This window comes from Athene noctua, chromosome 1, assembly GCF_965140245.1.
Source record: "Athene noctua chromosome 1, bAthNoc1.hap1.1, whole genome shotgun sequence".
In the NCBI taxonomy this organism is placed as follows: Eukaryota; Metazoa; Chordata; class Aves; order Strigiformes; family Strigidae; genus Athene; species Athene noctua.
In genome coordinates this window covers 62374744-62394133 of record NC_134037.1, presented here as the reverse complement: position 1 = coordinate 62394133, position 19390 = coordinate 62374744, and the positions used below count along the sequence as shown (strand labels likewise).

The 19390-nt window shown below is 36.4% G+C and overlaps 1 protein-coding gene across 2 annotated transcripts in view; it reads right to left on the bottom strand.

Moving 5' to 3' along the window:
• LAMA2 (laminin subunit alpha 2) overlaps window positions 1–19390 on the bottom strand; it is a 383623-nt gene that overhangs the window by 219631 nt on the left and 144602 nt on the right. For both annotated transcript variants that reach the window (XM_074896288.1, XM_074896289.1), the window contains exons 5-10: window positions 19022–19201; window positions 16784–16873; window positions 14412–14529; window positions 13264–13442; window positions 11736–11835; window positions 3099–3259 (exon numbers count right to left, since the gene is read on the bottom strand). In XM_074896288.1, the coding sequence (XP_074752389.1) occupies window positions 3099–3259; window positions 11736–11835; window positions 13264–13442; window positions 14412–14529; window positions 16784–16873; window positions 19022–19201 (828 nt within the window). The remainder of the gene's footprint in view (window positions 1–3098; window positions 3260–11735; window positions 11836–13263; window positions 13443–14411; window positions 14530–16783; window positions 16874–19021; window positions 19202–19390) is intronic.

Here is a 19390-nt window from a genome sequence, read left to right as displayed (position 1 = left end):
GCAGTAAACATACATGAAGAATTCTAAACTTAGCATTTGGTAATTATATTTTTTCAGAGAAAGCTTATGTTATGCATTAATTAAGTCCTGTTACCTTACAAAATAAGTTGATTTGCCCTACAGGTGAAGATAAACTAGCTCTTCTATAAGGAGTATATTGCAAAAGGCTCACGCTATGATGTTGGCTTAGTAATTTGGTATTTTTCGCAAGATAGCCCAGAAAATTCTTTCCTTTCAAAAGTGTTATATACAGTATCTTAAATCCTGGAGACAGTGCTTTATGGTATGCACACAGGACCTAACTGTTGGCTTCACGTCAGCAGAGACTGAACACATTAAAAAAAAGCCTGCCCACGCTGTGTAGTCTGTGGTTGCTTGAAATACACAGCTCTGAAGTAAGTTCACCAAAAGCCATTTGATAGCCTCCTGATGAAGATGTAGCAAAGATGGAAAAAACAGGGAAAAGTATGTGGAGGTATGGGGAGAAAGGATAGCACACATGGATTAAAAGAAAATATGGGCAATGAAGGGGAAAACGTAAGGATGGGTAAAGGAGAGAAAATTTAAATGTAAATAGATTTTAATCATTAATTATACAGTAACAATATGTGCAGCAAAATATCTTTGCTCTCTCTCTTTATTGCTGTGCTGTATGTATGCTCCTCTTCAACAACACCATACAGATTCTGACCAATAAACCAAAAATCTCTTTAATACAACTCAAGGCTTATCAGTCAATCACTGTTAACTTCAACATTTCATTAATTTAAAGAATGGTATTTTTACATTTCCACCAGCAATCTCAGGATTAATCAATGCATATTATTGCCATAGGTATGCTGAAATCACCCAGCTACTCATGCTTCATATGAAAAATAATAATTGGGAACTCACAGGCATTCAAATGCCCTCACACACAATTCTACTAACTAGACTTATGAAGCCTGCTCCCAAAAGTTTCAGACCCTGCTGACGTGCTTAGTGTGTGTGGAGTGGAAAGGGTAAAATAATAATTAAAAAGAGCTACAAAGTGAAAGTATGTGTTTAAACAAGAAGTTGTCCTATTCTGCAGTCACAAGCATGTCATCAGTGAGTAAAACCAGTATAATTCTATTGAGTAGGCAGCAAATTTGGTGGATAATAGATATATAAAACTGCAAGTTGGAAAGGAGATCTAACCCATCCTTCAGCCAATGAAGCAATTTTCTACAAATTCATTTATTTCTGAATACTGTGTTAGTCCAGTTTTAAATTATGCAAAAATAAGACTTTGACCATACAACTTCAGAGAGTTCTCTGAGACAATTAGTGATAAAACAAGCGTTTACACTTGTCCCTCACCTTTCTGTACTTTAGTTTACTCTGGCTAATGTGGTAAAGATAACAATCTAATGCTCAGGTTGTTACATTTTTCTGCTTACAGTTAGAACTGTTTTTCAGCAGTCAATTTCCTTTACAAGAAAACTATCTTTAGTACATTTAAAGCTCATCATATGTAATTGAAAGATGTGATTAAAAGAAGGGAAGCATTTTGCCTAAGACCTGCTATTAACTTGTCCAGACATCCCACTTTATTCTTCATATGGAGCATAACTAATCCGATGATTTCAGTGTCCCTTTGACCATAATCTACTTTGATTTGAATTTGAAGATTGGTAGTGAAAATAAATGTGTATGTATCTGTATCTCAACTATCTGCAAAGGGTATCATTATTCTCCCACAAGCACTTAAAAAGGGATTAGAGGAGCAGAAAGGAAACAAAGGATGAACAGCGGGGAAAAGGTGTATATAATGTGGATTCTCTGGGATATGAACAGTTATCTCTATTGTGTATTTGTCCATTTTGATCTGATTGTACTAACAGGTCAGTTTGGCATTACACAAATAATGTCATAATAATATCAATCATTCAGCAGTGATTATCCTGTGTTTGGCATACGACGCCTTCATCAAAGCTCCCTTTCAAGTCAGAGTATAGCAAAAGCACCCCTTTTCTGATCTTCTAGACTTGATAGCTAAGGAATTAGAACTGTGATATGGATAGATTTTATTTCTGACAGAAAGCATGTGACCGTTACATAAAGTGAAGATAAGGTTAATTCTCTGAGTAGATTTCAGTGCTATTCAGCTGTCACACCAGAGCTTTATGTGTGCATGAAGCATGAGCTGATAGATTGAAGTATTTTTGTACAATCTTGTATTTAAGGACATAATGTAAGTATTTTTAAATCCACAATTGTGACTAATTCTTTTAATTAAATGCTGGAAGGAAACTCCCACAAGTACAACACAGAAAAACTGACCCACAGTACAGTAAATTGTCCTTTGGGTCTATTCATTGTCACTTACTAAACCGTGGCTTACAGAGCACCACCATTTCTAAAGCATTTCTGGTAAACAGGTATTTTATAAGAAGTGGATGCATGTGGTTTTAGAAGCTTATTTCAATATAATATCTATATATAATTTTCTGGAGGTACATGAAGGCACACAGAGAAAATAATTCTTAAATTTTCTTCCTAGAAATTAAGAAATTCATCCTATAGAAAGGGTGGATTATTATTTTTTTAAATGTGTTAGAGACTTCTAAACAACCATTCCAAGGCAGGAAAGAATGCTCTCAGTTTGGAATTTAGCAAGAAAAGAGGATTATATCCCTAACAACAACTCCTAAAAGACAACTTTGTTGTTTGTTTTAATACATCATCAGTTCAACTCATTTTCTCTTCTGAACTTGTATCACAGGTCAGTTTTAGAGCCCACAATAATTTAAACATATAGTTTCTGAGTAGATGAGGGTGTGAGTTTGAAACAAATGATTCACGGCTTCTTAAGTATCTGTTCATTACAGATTTCTAAGGACTTGCATGACTGGCAGCAGGCTCCTAGGTACCTATGATAATTACAGTGAGTACTGAGACAACACAAGACAATCTAAAGACTTGACAGGACCAAGAACAAGTGTTTTATGAGAAGTGACTAACATTGCTATTAACTCTGGACGGTGGAAAGCTATTGTATGATAGAAAGCCATTAATTGCAATCTTTCAATATCATTAGTATCTTCCTATGGCTCAGAAGAATCTGACATCCATACCTTGCAGATGCAGGGACCTACACAAGGGTCAGCATTCACACTGCCTTTCACTGAGCAGTTGCAGGGCAGGCACTCAGGATATCCTTTATAACCCAAGGCACATCTATTGCAGCTCTCTCCTGCATAGCCAGTCTTGCAGTGACAGAAGCCAGGCAACATATCTGTGGGAAGAGGGAGAAAACATGAGACATATTTGATTTATCATTATTATTATTATCACATATGTGTGTTAGAGTGCTCAAAGCAACACCTTTGGTATGTGTAACATAAGGGTGTTTACTGTGGGTCAGACCATATGTCTGTTTAACTCAGCATCCTGTCTGAGAGGCTAGAATAAAGCATGTAAGAATAGAGCAAGCATACAGTGATTTGAATTCTAAGCTTCCAGAAATATGCATATTAGAGATCTTCTGAACTGAAACATCCTTACTTCCTTGCATCAAACAGTCCCTGAAAAGCTTGTCTTCCATTAATTCACCCAATCGCCTTTGAATATGCTTTTACTTTCAGAAACCATAAAGCTCTCGCAGTAAGTTCCACATTTAGCCATGCGTAGTATGAAAGAAAACACTGATGTGTGTTAAACCTGTATTTATTGCTCTCTAATTTTCATCATAGAAACCAGCAAGTAACCAATTCCCTATTCACTTCTTTCCTGTCATCTGTGATTTCAATATGCCTCCACCATATCCCACAAGACATTTTTATTTCATACACCAAAAACTCCTAAGCCTATTTAATATCTCCTTACACAGAAACTGCTTTGTATGGCTGAAAATCTCCATTCTAATAAATTATTTAAGGAGAAGGGAGTGCATAGCATGGACCTATAAATGGTTTGATGATTTTTTAACTTTTTTTTTTAAACTTCAGTAATATTTCCTAAGGCTCTGTTGACCTTTTTGACTACCTCTGAGCCAGCACTAAGCTGATACATCAGGGCACAGTCCACCGTAATTCTAAGAGCTGTTTCACAACTAGTAGTGCCTAACTCAGAAATCACTGTAATCAATGTACAAGTAGAACTACTTTTCTCTGTGTTCTACTTTTCCTTTAATCGCTACAGAAATTCATGTTATTTTACTACCCAGCCACTGACTATCTTGAGATCTTTCTGAACATTTTGCAGTTCTTTCATTTTTCTATGCTGAAAGATTTTGTACTTGCTAACTTTGTCACCTTCCTACTCATCTCTTTTCCAGGTTAAATATGAATATTTTCAACAGTTCATATTGATCATCACTGTCAAAATGGTCCATTTATTCTTTTAACCAAGTACTAATCCATGAAAGAACCTTTCCTCCTTATTCTATTGCACTTTCTTTCACGATCTTTGGTGAAAGATCTTGTCAAAACTTTTTGAAAATCAAAATATAATATTAATCAAATGAGCCTTTGTTCACATGTTCATTGAATCCTTCAAACAGATTCATAAGGCACATTGGCCTCTACAAAAAACCTGATCTTGAGTTTTGCCCATTTCCGTCACAGTTCAGAAATGGTATAAATCATTTACTGGAGTTCTACTGATTTGCTTGGTACAGAAACCAGACCTTCTGATTCTAGTTTCCTGGAACCCTCTCCCGACTTTTACAAGTTGGATAAAGAGTTTCTATTTATTAATGTAAGTTTTAAAAAGTATTATAAACTATATTTAATGCTTCAAGCAACTCCATTTTTAACTACATCCAGAAGCCATGGAGAAATACAATATATACCTGATAAATTTTTATGCTTCATTTATCAGCTTGCTCTAAACCTGACACTTCTGTTTAAGACAGTTCTTCTGACTTGTCCCCATGAACAGACTCTGAAATGGGAAATTCCCTGAGCTCTTCTATTCACTGATATAAATGAATTAATCTATCTTTTCTGCTGTGTCCTTTGCTTTCTTGAGATCTCTAGTTATAACTTGATTGCAACTTAATCATAGTTAACTACTTTTGAATTTGAAACTCTGCCACTGTTCGTGATTCTGATTTATCTGAAGAAGTACTTCTTAGCAACATTTAAGCATTTAGCAAATTATTCCTTAATATATATGTATGTGTTGAGTATGACTTTCCAGAATCTGTCATAATTTATGTCCTTTCCTATTATTCTCAATTGGCTATAACTTCTGCTTTTTCAGGGAGCTTCTTTTTTATTGTTTAAATAGATTTTTTTTTTCTACATTAATTGCATTGCTTGAATCATTCTGAACTACAGAAATGCATCTTCCCTGTATTGTCTAATATACAGTCTATAAACCCTGTGCTTGCCACTGGCAATCTTGCTCATTTTGATTTTCTTTTTAAAGGTTTTCTTGGTTTGATTAATTCTCATTCCTACAAGAATGCTGAATTTGACTGTGCTTCAAGAGTAAGAGTTTTAAACCACTTCCTCATGCATAAATCCAGAGGTGCTTCTCTTTTTATGGTTTCCCTAGCTGTTTGGAGAAGCAGTCACCTACAGGAGTTTTAAATTATATTATCTGTTAATCTATACAGACATAAAATTCAATCTGTCTTCTCTAACCTTGCAGCCTCTTTGATCTCCTGCAGCACATCATATTGACTGTCACCTTCTTGATCTGTCCTAATTATACACAGAATTTCTGTGCATGAAATTTCTGTTACTTACTATCACGAAATCATATGCATCATAGGTTTTGATGCCTGTGTCCCATCTGATTCTCAAATTTCTGAGTTACCCTCCTCTCAGTTAGCCACTAGTGAGGTCCCATAGCACAGCCGGCCTTACGCTCTTTTGTAATCTAGGTCAATCCTATCTGGACAATCTTGTCTTGTGAGAGAAACTTCTGTTCATTCCAGATGAAAATATGCTGGGTTCAACAGGAAAACACATGGGCCAGACTAACTCTTCAGAAGTGAGCCAGTCTTATTTGAAAGCTTCAAGAAGTCATTCTTAGGTTCATGAGTTATGTCTTAACAAACTCAAATTCAATTAAATGTCTCATCATGGAACAACTCCCAAATACTCATTTAACTCTAAGGTCTCTTCTCCACTGCCCAGTCAGTTCCTTTTTTTAGTTCCCTGTCAAGAACCTTCCTTTATCCTGCTCTTTCCTTTCTCTGAAGTAAGAGACACCAGGATTGGGAACTCCACTGTCACGAGCCCAGCACTATTCCTTCTTACGCAGTATATACACAGTAGTGGATAACCTCAGCCTACCATCTATCAAGAGACCTCACACTCCACAACAGAGAGAGCAAGGTGTAGAAACTACTGTCTTCTATTCTTCCAGCTCTTATGCTTGTTGATACGATTCGTCTGTGTATTTTATTTGGCTCAATGCCTTCTTTCATTTACAGAACTTGCAAGATCTAGGCTGTCACTGTATTACACAGTATGTAAATTCCTGTCAGTGTCCCCACTGGTTATCTTTGACCAGACTTCTGTAGCGCATATGTAGTGCATATTATGTCAAGAGCCTAATTACATTTCATTTCAATTTAGGGCAGATATTTCACGTCTGTCTTTTGTTGTTGTTGCAAAGAACTAACATTTCAGCAGAAGCACATCTTCTTTTGCTTTCGGTCTATTACTTCATAGGCTTTGCTTGAATGCAGCTTTATTTGTTGAAGCTGTTTTCCCCTGTTTTCTACCTGAATATTACCAATTTCTGTCCTATGTTTGAGTGTACAGAGGTTTTGAAAGCTCATCCTAGAGGATGAGTCATCTTGAAATAGGAGTTTTATAAGTCAGTTTTCTCCCAGTCTACCAGTATTTCAAAACTGCACAAAAACAAATGCATGCAAAAGCATGCACCAGACCCTTGAAAAAAACCTGCAATCCCAGGACTGGTGTCTGATATTTTCAATCCTGTTCAACAGTGTATAAATTCCAAAAATGAACTCAATGGAAGTCAGTGGGACTGCTTGCTGAGCAAAGTGCTATGAAGGCTGAATAAAGATTGAGATGTCTGGGCCTCATTTATCCTAAGATGTCAGAGAAAGTTTTTCAGCAAAAATAAACATCTGTCATTTATATTCTACATAAAGAGGCAACAGGGCAATAACTTCATTGCATACTATCATGCAGTTTCTAAACCTCACACCTCTCGCAGGTGCTTAAAAGCCAAGTAAAAAATCTAGCCACTGCAACTTGAAACATTATTAATGATTCACTAAGAAAGACTATTAACTGGAGTACAGAGTAGTTCTGAATGTGCAGGTTCTACCTTTATTTCTGTATGGACAATTGCAAGTGACCAGGATATCAGTAATGGTCAAGTTTACCTATTATTAAGATAGGTTGGACAGAGGTGGACAAGTTCAGTTTAAAATTATGGCCTTTCAGTTACAAAGCTAGAGACATTTTGATCTGTTTATTCTATCAATACCACAGTTTGCTAACATACTATTTATTATAATAATCTGTCTCTACCTTTTCTATATTGCTCATGAAGATACCATACAGCGTTGCTATGAAAGAACATTTGAAAAGCATTTTTGAAGATTCAAACCCCAAAATATACTATATAAGCCAGAATAATAGTATTTAGTTTCAGAATGCCGAGTGAAGCATGTGAGGACATAGTTATACTAGGCTGATCACAATGGATATTATACATGCTTAATATATAAAAATAGTTCTTTTCCTCCTGAAATAATGCCTAGTCAATTATAAAGTGACTCCTTCATGCCCTTCTACTGTCTACCGAAACCAGATGACAACTACAGGATGCAGTCATCTAAATCATCCTGTTGCACTTCATCAGTGTACCAGTTAATATGGTATTTGCTAAAGTTTTCCATTTTAATTCTTGCACACAGAGAATGTACACCCTCCAGCTTTATTTTCCTTGAGAAATGTTCACGGTGACTTTATATCCCCAGTGATTTCCCTTATTATCATATTTCCACTTTAGTTTAATGTTTTTAATCTTCCTGACTCATTTGCTTACCACACATTACCAAGCATATTCCCATCTTACACCAAGCAAACAATTTATCCTTAAACAACCAGCCAGCAAACTCTGAGATGTATTTCAACCTACCCAGTGTGTGTTCAGTCTGGTTCATAGGTGAATAGATAGATTCTTTCAGACAGATCATGCTTTCCAGCCTTTTTTTATGAAGACTCCCCAGTGCTTCAAACCCAACTGTTAGGTTGGTAAGCAGTGTACAGTAAAAAGAATTTTATCAGGGTACCGAACATAAATTTGAAGGGAAAAAGGATAAAAAGTGATCTGCTTTCAGGACAGTTTTATGCTAAAAGTTATACCCAGACCTGCTCTTGATTCTAACACAACTTATTCCATTACCACAAAAATTCTTCCTTAAAAGAAATATTAAAAAGGTTTTGTTTTGTTTTGTTTTTTTCAAATAGCATTACTGTGTCTTTTCTGTTGAATAAGATGTTACAGTAAAAAATCTGGCTGACTGGTCCAAACACTATATTCAAACGTAATGTGTAATAAGTAAGCAGTTTTCCTAACGTTGGAACCTTATTTGGTACAAGAAGAAAAGCAAATAAACAGAACTAGGAGCAAAGAACAGGACCACTTGTAGGCAGAATGGTTACAAAGCCCAGTTATGTGTAGAGCTGACTTATTTTTGTTCTTAGGATCTTAAAACAGATAAATAAAATATGATAAATATCAGAATTGTCCTCTAGCTGCTGTCTAGACAGTGCAAACTGCCCACTTCTCACTGGACTCCCAGGACTGGGCAGGACACAGACAACTGGTTTCAGGAACAAATGCATGGACTACTTTGGAGAAGGAATTCCGTATGTGATGGCTGTTACCTAAATAACAATTGTTGTGCTTGTCATATATGAGAAGAAGTAGTTTAAACACACAGAATAACCTCTACAGTAAATAAGTTGGAAAGAGGAGACATCAGTGGGTTGAAAAAGCAATAAAGGAAAAAAATTACTTCGTGTGTTACAAACAGCAGATTCAACAGAGATTAAGAACACTCTAATATGCTCAAAAGCAAAAGGCCTCTAACCAATTGCAGCTGAATGAGTTAAGTTTCAGGAAGATCCAGAGAAGCTGGTTACAGTCAAAACAGAAAATTATGAGAGTTTTAATTTTGTGAAGAGAACAAAAGAACTCTTTGGTTCTTGGGACTGGAGGAACTGCTGAGACAAAAATTGTTTGATCGCCTGAGGCTAGATGAGCAGGACTGGCTGCTTGCTAATAAAAGTAAAAGGAGGAAAAACAGAGAGGAACAATCCAATTTTGGACATGTTATCTTCAAGATGGTGGCATGACACATTTCTTGATTTATTGGAAAGACACAGTTAACAATCTTCAGATTAAATGAATAGAGACAACAGACAAAAAGCAAGAAAGGAAAGGAAGGGTCCAAACAGGAGCTTTATTCTCTTCTAGAGATGTCCAGATAAGAAGAAAGAGAAGAATTTACTGGAAAGAAAATCAGAGGATTAAAAAGATAGGAGGAGATACAGGAAGCAAGGTTAAAACACAGTACCACCTAGTCAGATTCAGCAAGTGTAAGCAGATTTAGAAAGCAACTATGATATGGTTTAGATCTGTTGAATGCTCAGAGGCAAGAATAAGACATTATGAGAGTTCCTAATGACACATTACTGACAACCAAACAAGATAGAAAAATGTTTTTATCTTTTTTTGCTTCCCTCTTCCCATGAGAGAAGAGCTGACAGCCTATTAACTGCCTTTCAGCTGCCAGGCCCCTAGAGAATGACCCACACCAGCGGCCAGCATGGAAGGTGTGAAAAGACCGCAGCAGTAACAGATAGGAACCGAGACCGAGCAGCTGCTTAACACACAAGTGAGATATTGCATTTCTTTGAATTAATCATTCTTCCATCTCAAAATCATAGTCTCAGTATTTTACAGAAACACGGAATGTCAGTAGTGGCAAATGTTTGAATAAAAGTTGCCCTGTTTAACAGTATGATAGGTTTCTTTGTTGCATTAAGTCTGTCACTGGTAACCTGTACACTCACTCTCACCCACAGGTTTGGTACAGGCATCGCACAGTCTTGCTGTGTTTTTTCCAGCTTTGGGATTCATCTTCTCTTCTGCTTCTACTGTCTCTCCTTATCAATCCATGCGATGTACTGTACCAGCTGTCTGTGCCCAGGCACTGGCAGTGGTGGAGCTGCAGGGTGGCCTCTGTGCAGAGTGGTCGGGGCTGCCCCATGCTGGACACAGACAGTTCCAGACAGCTCTGATGGACCCACTGCAGGGCATGGCTGAGCCCCGCAGCCAAAATGGGTCAGAGGAGGCCTGAGGAGAAGGAGGGGGAGGAGGTGCTCCATGCACCAGAGCAGAGGTTCCCCTCTAGACCCTGGAGGAGACCATGGTGCAGCAGATATCTACACTGCACACCATGGAGGACATCATGAAGGAACAGGTGGGTATTTTCTGAAAGAATACCATGGCAGAGCAGATTTTTTCCTTAAAGCATGGCAGCTAATGGGAAGGAGCCATGCTGGAGCTGGGGAAGAGAGAGTCATCAGAAAGAAACCATTACAATCACAACCCACATTCTCCATTCCCTTGCACCACTTGTGGTAGGGTGGGAGGAGGTAGAGGAGTTGGGAGTGAGGTTGAGCCTGGGGAAAAAAAAAAAAAAAAAGAAAGTGGGGGAGAAGGTGGAAATTTTTGTCTTTGTTTATCACTGTCAGAATCTATTTAAATTTGTAATAAGTTAAATTAATCTTCTCCAAGTCAAGTCTGGTTTGCCCATGACAGTAATTAGTATGCAATCTCCTGGTCTTTACCTTGACCCATGAGTTGTTTCATCTTATTTTTTCCCCTGTCCTGCTGAGAAGGGCAGTGAGAAGGCGACTAGGTGGGTAGTTGCAGCCGGCCAAGGTTGACCCACCACGTATACCAACTGTGAGAGTGATCCGTATCCTTTTATTGAACTGATGTAACCGGTACATGGTTGTTACAGTAGATTTTACACCTCTGGGCCCTGTATTTGCATCTCTGCTATGCTGCTTTTATGTTCCTGGATCTCTATTTCAAAAAAGATTGCTACAACATCTTTTATCAATAGATTGTAATTAATCCAATTAAAACATCTCTTAAGCACTGACCTTGAGTTTTGTTGTTTTCTTCCCACAGTATTTTCAGAAGTTTGCAAACAAAAGAACTAGAAAAATATGGTAATCCATTGTTTCCAAAGCACAAAGAAGCAGTTTATTCTCTATATGAAGACAGTTTTTACAGGGCTATGGTGAACAACTTCCAATCCTACATTAATAATATAGATGGCACATAAATATGACACCTTTCAAACAGATTTTTTTCTAGGTTTCAAATGGAAATATGCTTAGAGAGGAAACATATTAGAACATTCTGGTTGTACTAGTTCTAATCTCTGCTGTAAAAGAAGAAAGCTCTTTAAAGCCAAAATTCTCCAATATATTCCATGGGGAACGCTCTTCCAAATATACCAAGTTTGCAAGCCATGAATCTGAAAGAAGCCTCAAAAAAATTTGGGAATATAAAATCTGCGTTTCCAAAGAAAAGTTTCATATGAAAGTAGATAGATTATTGTTTGCATGAGTAAACTTTTTTTAAAAAGTTATTTTTAAAAAAAAAAGATATATCAGAAATGTGTTTCAGCTTTTCTTTGACCATTGCTGTATTTAAGCTTTAACATCACTATCTTTTAAGGATCTTACCTCCTTCTGCATGTTTCTCATCTTTGACACAGGTATCATGTAAAGACCCATGTGGATCACAGGAACATGGCTGGCATGGATCTGGGCTATCAGGCAATACCTATAAAAACAAAGATTTCAAAACAAAATCTTACATTTAATACTTGGAAGCTTTTATTTACTTCTTAAAAAGATAGGAGACAACGACTTCTGTGTAGGTAGCTTGCACTTTAAAAAAATGGGATGGTTGCCAAACTTAGCCCATGCAGCTTAGGCATTAAAGTTTCATTTTGGATTTTTATTTAGAAACATGTAAGTCATTTAGATAGATATGAATATGTTTTCAACTAAAAAAACAGGTGTAGAGATAATAACAGATGCTTGTATAATTAAAATCAATAAATGTAATGAGGTAGACTTTACGCATTCACTACCTAAAGTAATACTGAGAAATAGTCCAGTTGTTATGGTCAATGTGATTCAAAAAGCTAACTAAAATTAGTTAGTCAGTAATTGAAAAAAAAGTGTAAGTGAAGAAAAGTGAATGCTAGACAATGGAACAATTTCCTTTTGTTCTTGAAAAAGTTACCTCAACCAAAATTAAACTTTAGTCTGATATCATACTGGGAATATAAATTAGAAATTCTCCATGAACTAGGCATATACACATACTGTAGATACACTATACATACACACATATATATAATACCCCATTAGTTGAATGCTAACCTGATTCAGAGACAAAAGTCAAGCATCCTGATGTTGAAGAAATCAGTACTCCTTTTCTCAAGCTCTAAGGCTAAAACCAGTGTATCAAGGGAGAATGTAATTATTGTTATTTGCTGATGTTTTCTGTGCTTGAGGATTGGAAACCAATCAGACTAAAGGCCATGATTTACCCAACTGAAATTATACAGACAAAATATCAGGAATTTAAGCACACACTTATACACTAGTAATGTAGCTGTCTAAAGCACAGGCACAGCCCATATTGGCAATACAACGTAATAGAAGATTAATCTTCTGACAGCTTCAGCTTAGATGAAAATAGTCTTATAAGATGAAACACAAAAACCAATTCCCGCTGCACTGAAAATGAAAGGCATTCATGAGACACTATAGAATTTCAGTGGTTATTAATTCTACATTACATTTAAAAAATAGAAATTACATACTACCTTTCTCCAATATCAAATATAGCTATATTTCTTTGATCTTTGATAACAAATCTTGAAATTCATTACTGAGGCAAAAGTTCTGTTTATGGGAGCACATCCTCCTTTAAATTAAATTGAAATACAAGCTGGAGGCCCTGACCTGAAGTGCATTCCTTCATATCAACACAACTCACTTTCCTATTTTTGTGAGTGTTAACTTTATAGATTTCTGTCTGTGAAAAGCAACGGCTACGCTGTCAGAATTAGAAGTTAACCTTCATAAAATGGCAGTCCAAACTGTGTTATCTCTTTTTAATAACTTAACTCCCCATGCTGAAGCGATGGTTTGACCACTGAGCTTTACAGTGTAGACAACAGGTATGTGCATTTACCCCTTTAGGTCTGAAGTAGCCATCGACACAGGTCTCGCAGTTTATGCCACCAGTGTGGCTTGTACAATTCACACACACTCCGCCCCCAATGTATTCTCCATGGACATTCAAACTCTGATTTCTGTCCGCAACATCCTGGTCATAGTAACAGTCCTCAGTCTTCCCATGGCAGTTGCACGCTAAAAGAGAAGGAACTGTTTTCAGTGAACACTTTTCAGATGGAGATGCCATGCTAAGGTATTAAAAAGAGTTGTTCAATATTTTATCATTGGTGCTGTGTACATTGTAACTGACAGCACATCCAAGCAATAATTTACTACTTCACCATTGAAAAGTAATATGGTCCTACCACAAATGCAGCCTGGAATTCTCTGTATTGTATTTTTTTTTCTAATATAGGGATATCTGCTTCCTTTTATTTATTTTTAACCACTCATGGTAAAACTATAGCTGCAATCCTACAATCAAGTATATACTTATATGTAATGGAGCATTAGATTTTATTATATTCAGAAATATAAGTGGTATGTGACCTCTGGAATAAGATGCTAAAGTTCACTTATAACTATCCTTACTACAGTAAATCTGAAAATGGAATTCCCACACTATAGGAATGTGATTATTTCATGGTACATTTTCATTTCATGTTGGAAAACTAGATGCATTGATTTTTCCATTAAAAAAAATCAGAAACTCGAATTTTGATCATGTAAAAATATTTTGGTTTGGCAAGGCTGAACATTATAATATACAAAAGTGTCATTTATACAAAAATCATACCATTAATGTCTAATATAATGAAAACTCTGTAAAAAATTTTCTTATCAGAATACAGTCCTGTTATTTTATCAAAAGAAAACCACAATTATAAAAATGCAATGAGTGAAATTATTTTTTATGCAGTATTCCACCAGTTTCAGCACTTTACACTAAAATATTCTGAGTACAATAAAACCATGTAATTGTTCCATTGACTTATTTGAGATGGTCTAAATAAGTGAAAACAACTAATTCACAAACAAATCTGGTTAGAAATAAAATTAATAAAATTAATAAAATAAAATCAATTGCAAAATCATGTAGGATCTGATTTCAGTTTTCACCAGCACTTGCAAGGAACCTTCTCTTCCGTACCCCTTTCAACTTACGTTCACATTCATGTTTAAGCAGGAAAGTGCCAGCATGCCAAGGTTTTTGATTGAAACCAGGACAACACTGATCACATGTCTCTCCGCATGTGTTGTGCTCACACTGACAGACGGATTTCTATTTTAAAAGAAAAACAAATATTTACACAATATGATGATTTGAAGAATCTGTCCATGTACTTATTCAGCATTCCAGTTCAAATTATGAAAACATTAACACTAAGAATGGCTATATTCTGCAATTCCTCTGTTTATTCCTTTTTATTCATTTATATATCCTGCATTCACCAAGTGAGAGACAAAGGAGTGTGTTTAACTTCCACAGCTCTGTTTTAAGAAAACAGCCACAATGCAAAGGAAGATAATTGTCCAGAGAATCTAAGAATGTTGGAGAATCTAATTCCAAATGGCTGAAGAAAGGAGGATGGGAGACTGAAAGTTCCCTAATTCAGCAAATAAGACAAAGTGCTGGTAACCCTCAGATACAACTCCACATCACAGGAACACTGATCTGGTGACACTAGGAGTGAGCCATTCTCCACCCTTCCCTTAGATGCAGCAATCCTGCAGCTGCAGAGTGAAATCAATTCTTTTGGTTGACCCAATGGAAGCTGGCTTTTAATTTTAGCTTCTTTTTTTTTTTTTTTTTTTTTTTTTTTTTACTGGGTGAGTCAACTCATCATGTAACCTTCTAATTGCATAACTAATTCTATGTGGGGGACAGCAGAAGTTCTTAAACTACTAAGAGATGAGAGCAGGAGCACCCTGTCAGTCACTTTCCAGTTCCTCAGCAGACAACCTTAGTCCCAGCTTAGTCTGAGCATGAAAATGTTGCTATAGGGAACACCTAAACTCCCTGAGCCACAGAATCAGTTTGGAAAAGATAAAAGTAACAGTAGTGTGGAGAAATGAGGAGCAAAAATTGCCTTTCCCCTAGTTTTTCAGTGGAGGGGATTCTCTGTGTTCCTTGTGAAGCCACTCAAGGTCAAAGCAGCAAGCTAACCTGGAGAAATTCTATGGCTCACAGGACAAAGCATTAATTTTGCAAAACAAGGTTAAGTTAAGAAGTGCTTCAGAAAAGCAAGGCAGTAAATTCAAGCAAGTTTATTCTTTGTAATGCTAGGGGAAAGATTCATTGATATGACTGATAATGACAGTCATGATGTTTATAAGCCAAAGCCCACCTATTTTGGTATGGCTCCGGCTAAATAGTATCCCTGGAGAGCTAAACCAAATACTCCAGATCTCTTACGGCATGAGTTGCTTCATTTATGCTATTTTTTATACTGGTCAGACAACAAATACACATTTGTCATCCTGCAAAACAAGACACTACACTTGTCAAAATGCCTTTATTTTATCTAGTAGCCAAACTATCTGAAGTATGCATTATTCACAATAACAGCACTTATTTTCTGATGCAGGTCCAATTCTAACAGATGGCACTGAGACAATGCTGCAGTTTGATAACTAAGGCCATCTGACACAATAGTTCAACACTTGTTATACACATCATCACAGAAAAGGCTCAGAAGGATTAAACCAAGGAGTTTGTAAAATTTTTACAAGGATCCATGGAAACTGCTTTGAACTGTAAATGCATTCTCTCTAAGATTTCTTCCAGTTTGTTTCTTTTTAATCAGTTCCTACACAATGGCTTAATGTCATACACAAACAAGATTTTCTGCTAAATCCTACATACTTAAGTAAACAGTATATGAAGACATCCCACATTGTGGCACATTAGTAATACTAATAGATTGGCAATTCTGTATTAGTGAAAATGTGTGCATAGATTTGGACCATCAGTAACAAATTGTATTTCTATATTTCAATTATATTAGTTATGTGTTTATCAATGGTGCAAAAAGAAAGCTACAAATTGGAAGACATTATAAACAGTTCATGATTTTCTAGACAAGCTTGACTGATCACTCAATTAAATTTTCTGCATAGTAAATGCACCATTCTAGAGCCATCATTTGTTTGCAAGTATCGATTAAATACTTGACAGTCATTTAGGAAACACCTTGATTAACAGCAACAAGGAAAAGAAAGACTGACTGTTAGTAGTCATCTCTACAGCTAGATAAAGCAACCCAAATTTCTGTTGTTCCTAGGAAACTTCAATATGGACTGAATTATCTGAAACTATTCTTTCATTTCAGAGAAAGCATCCACTGACATTGTATGAATGTTTATTATTCTGATTGCCAGCATTATTTCATCCTGTCACTCCTTCTGACCGTTCTTCTAGGTGAAGAACAGACATAAATTCAGAGAACTCTGAGGAATATCAAGATTTTTTTCTCATGTTCCACCCTATGAATAAGGCATATAAAAAAAACAAAAAAAAAAAGAAAAATACCTACATTGGTCGTTGGATCCAGTGGACAAGCTTTCGCATGGCCTGAACATATACACATGCCTCCAACAGAGATATCTTTTATAGAATAGTAATACTGTAAGACAAAACAGAAATTGAATTGCTAAGTGGATTGTAAAATGCAGGTGCCAAACTGCAGAATTCATTTCTTGTGACAAAACTGTCAGGTCCTGTTTTATTTCTTTTTTGTTCTATTACAAATATAGCAGACAGTGAAATCCAAGCTGCACCTTCATCAACAAATTCAGGCTCAGTGAAAGAAAGTGTATAAATTGGCACAGCTGCAATTGTTTGAAGTCACAAGAGCCATGTCAATTTATACACAGCATACACCAAACACAAGAACAGGAAAAGGCTGTATGCACACTGGATAATGAAAAGTTAAATGCTATAGAATTTATGCCCTTCAGAAACCCTGAAAAGGAAAAGGCATGATGATGGGGAGAAGAGAAAGGCTACAACAAAAACTAAGAAACACCTTTGTTGACCTTAGCTGGATCTTGGGCATTCACTGGACTGTGGAAAGGAAAACTGTTTTCCACGATTGGCCTTTTGAATGATTATTCCACTGTTTTCATTACTGAGCTTTAAATAACTTTTGACCTGTTGCTCTGCTATTTGACCATTTCTATTTTTTAATGGTGGGGATTAGCAGCCCTACCCAGAAAGAAGGATGGAAAGATAGTTACACTCATGTATTATGACATCAGTGAAGAGTGAATCTCACATGCCATTTGTCCACTTTCATCTGTTTTGGCAAGGGTTCTGCAATATCCTAACAATTAGCTAATAAAGACAAACATATGCTATTTGCAGATTTTGCTGTTTCTGTGTTTAACCTCTTATTCAGGTCATTAATGAATACATTAAAAAAAACCTGCAAACTCATACAACTCACAGTTAGCCTTCTACCATTTGTGGCTATCCTTTGTTTCCCGTTTTCTGGAATAGTGGCCTGTCTAATGTCTTCTATAGGGAAAGCCACACAAGGGTGGCAAGTTTCAGTTGCTCCTCATTCCTTTCATGAAGAGATGCCACACAGAAGTTATTCTTCTTCGTTGGTTTGAGAAATCTGTGGATCATCCTGCACTAGGTTTTCATGAGTATACAGTGATTTTTAAAGTGTGAATTCAATTTTGTGTTGCTGTTCACTTAGATTAGATTATTAAATGTACACTCTTACATAAACACAGTTTCCATGATTCACGAGGCTGCAGTAACTGCACTTGATATGAAGGGTTTCTGGGTTTGTAATACAGAACAGAATGGCACATTCCAAAGTTTCAGAAATAGCCAGCACTCCATGTATTTAGAGGAAGAAATGGAAAACAAAAATGAGGAACAGAAGAAGCAAATTTTCTTTGCAGTTATCCACCATTGATAAATGATATTAACTAAAGGCAAGAATAATACTCCCCCTTCATAACAGGGCTTACTACAGTGATACCCTAAACTTTCTAAAAGAAAAATAAGGTGACCAACAGAAAGAGGAAGCGAGCAGTAAGAATAATGTGCAAAGGTATATACATCCCCCAAAACAGCTTTTAAGAATGCTTAGTAGAAAATTCAGAGGAAAAATAGAGTAACACACAACATCTGAGCAGCAGGAAAACAGGAAGGTGTGGCATGGAAAAAAAGTAGAGTTTGAAGAAAGAAGAGATAGAGGTGTGCACACAAAAGGAACAGTGAAGAAGACCAGGGTATGGTATGAGTCTGAGTACTGCATCCATTCTTTTAAGTTAAAGCACAATGTAAAATTTTTACTGTTAGTAACAATCATATAATAATACTAAAAGTGTTGCATTCAGGCCCCACTGTTACTTATGGTACCACTAATAAAAATTCTACTCAAAGTAAGAAGTGTTCAAGGAATGTTAAAGTCAGTGAAGGACTGAGCAGCAGAAGAGGCAAGATGACATTATCCAGCAGCAACCACTTGCTAATTACCTGCATCCAAATGTTTGCAGCAAAGGAGCTATGTGCTTACATTAAAAAGCATGTTATGTATAACACAAATAAGAAGAAAGGTAAAACTGTTATTTCTTCTATAGAGAAGATAACAAAATACTGTGAAGAGGGTATTCTCTAACACCAGGATTTTGACAGATAATGACAGGTATTCATCATCTCCCAAAATTTCCTATGGCAAACAAAGACAGGTACAGAATTTACAAGTGTAAGAGAACTTCTACACATGCATTTCTACTGTCTTGCCAAAACTTACCCTCCTTGTAACAATGGGATCAATTTCGTTTGGATCCTTGTGCGCGAACATCATTAAATCAGCATTTAGTGTCCGTATCCTCTGAAATCTCAGGCGAATAAAGCGAGCAGAGGTGAATTCTAGTAATACGCGTGAAGGATCATCAGCGCTAGGCCGTCCATTAATTAAAGAAGTGTGAATCTGAAGAGTGAATTGTTCAATAAGGAATTAGATTACACCAACACTGCCATGATTATGCCAACAAATAGCATTACAGGCACTGTGTGAATGCCTTTGTAAATGTAAAACACCTTCTTTCTTTAGAAAGCAGATTTCCCCAAAAAATATTGCATGTACCCACAGACCCCAGTTCTGGAGAGGCTTCACAGA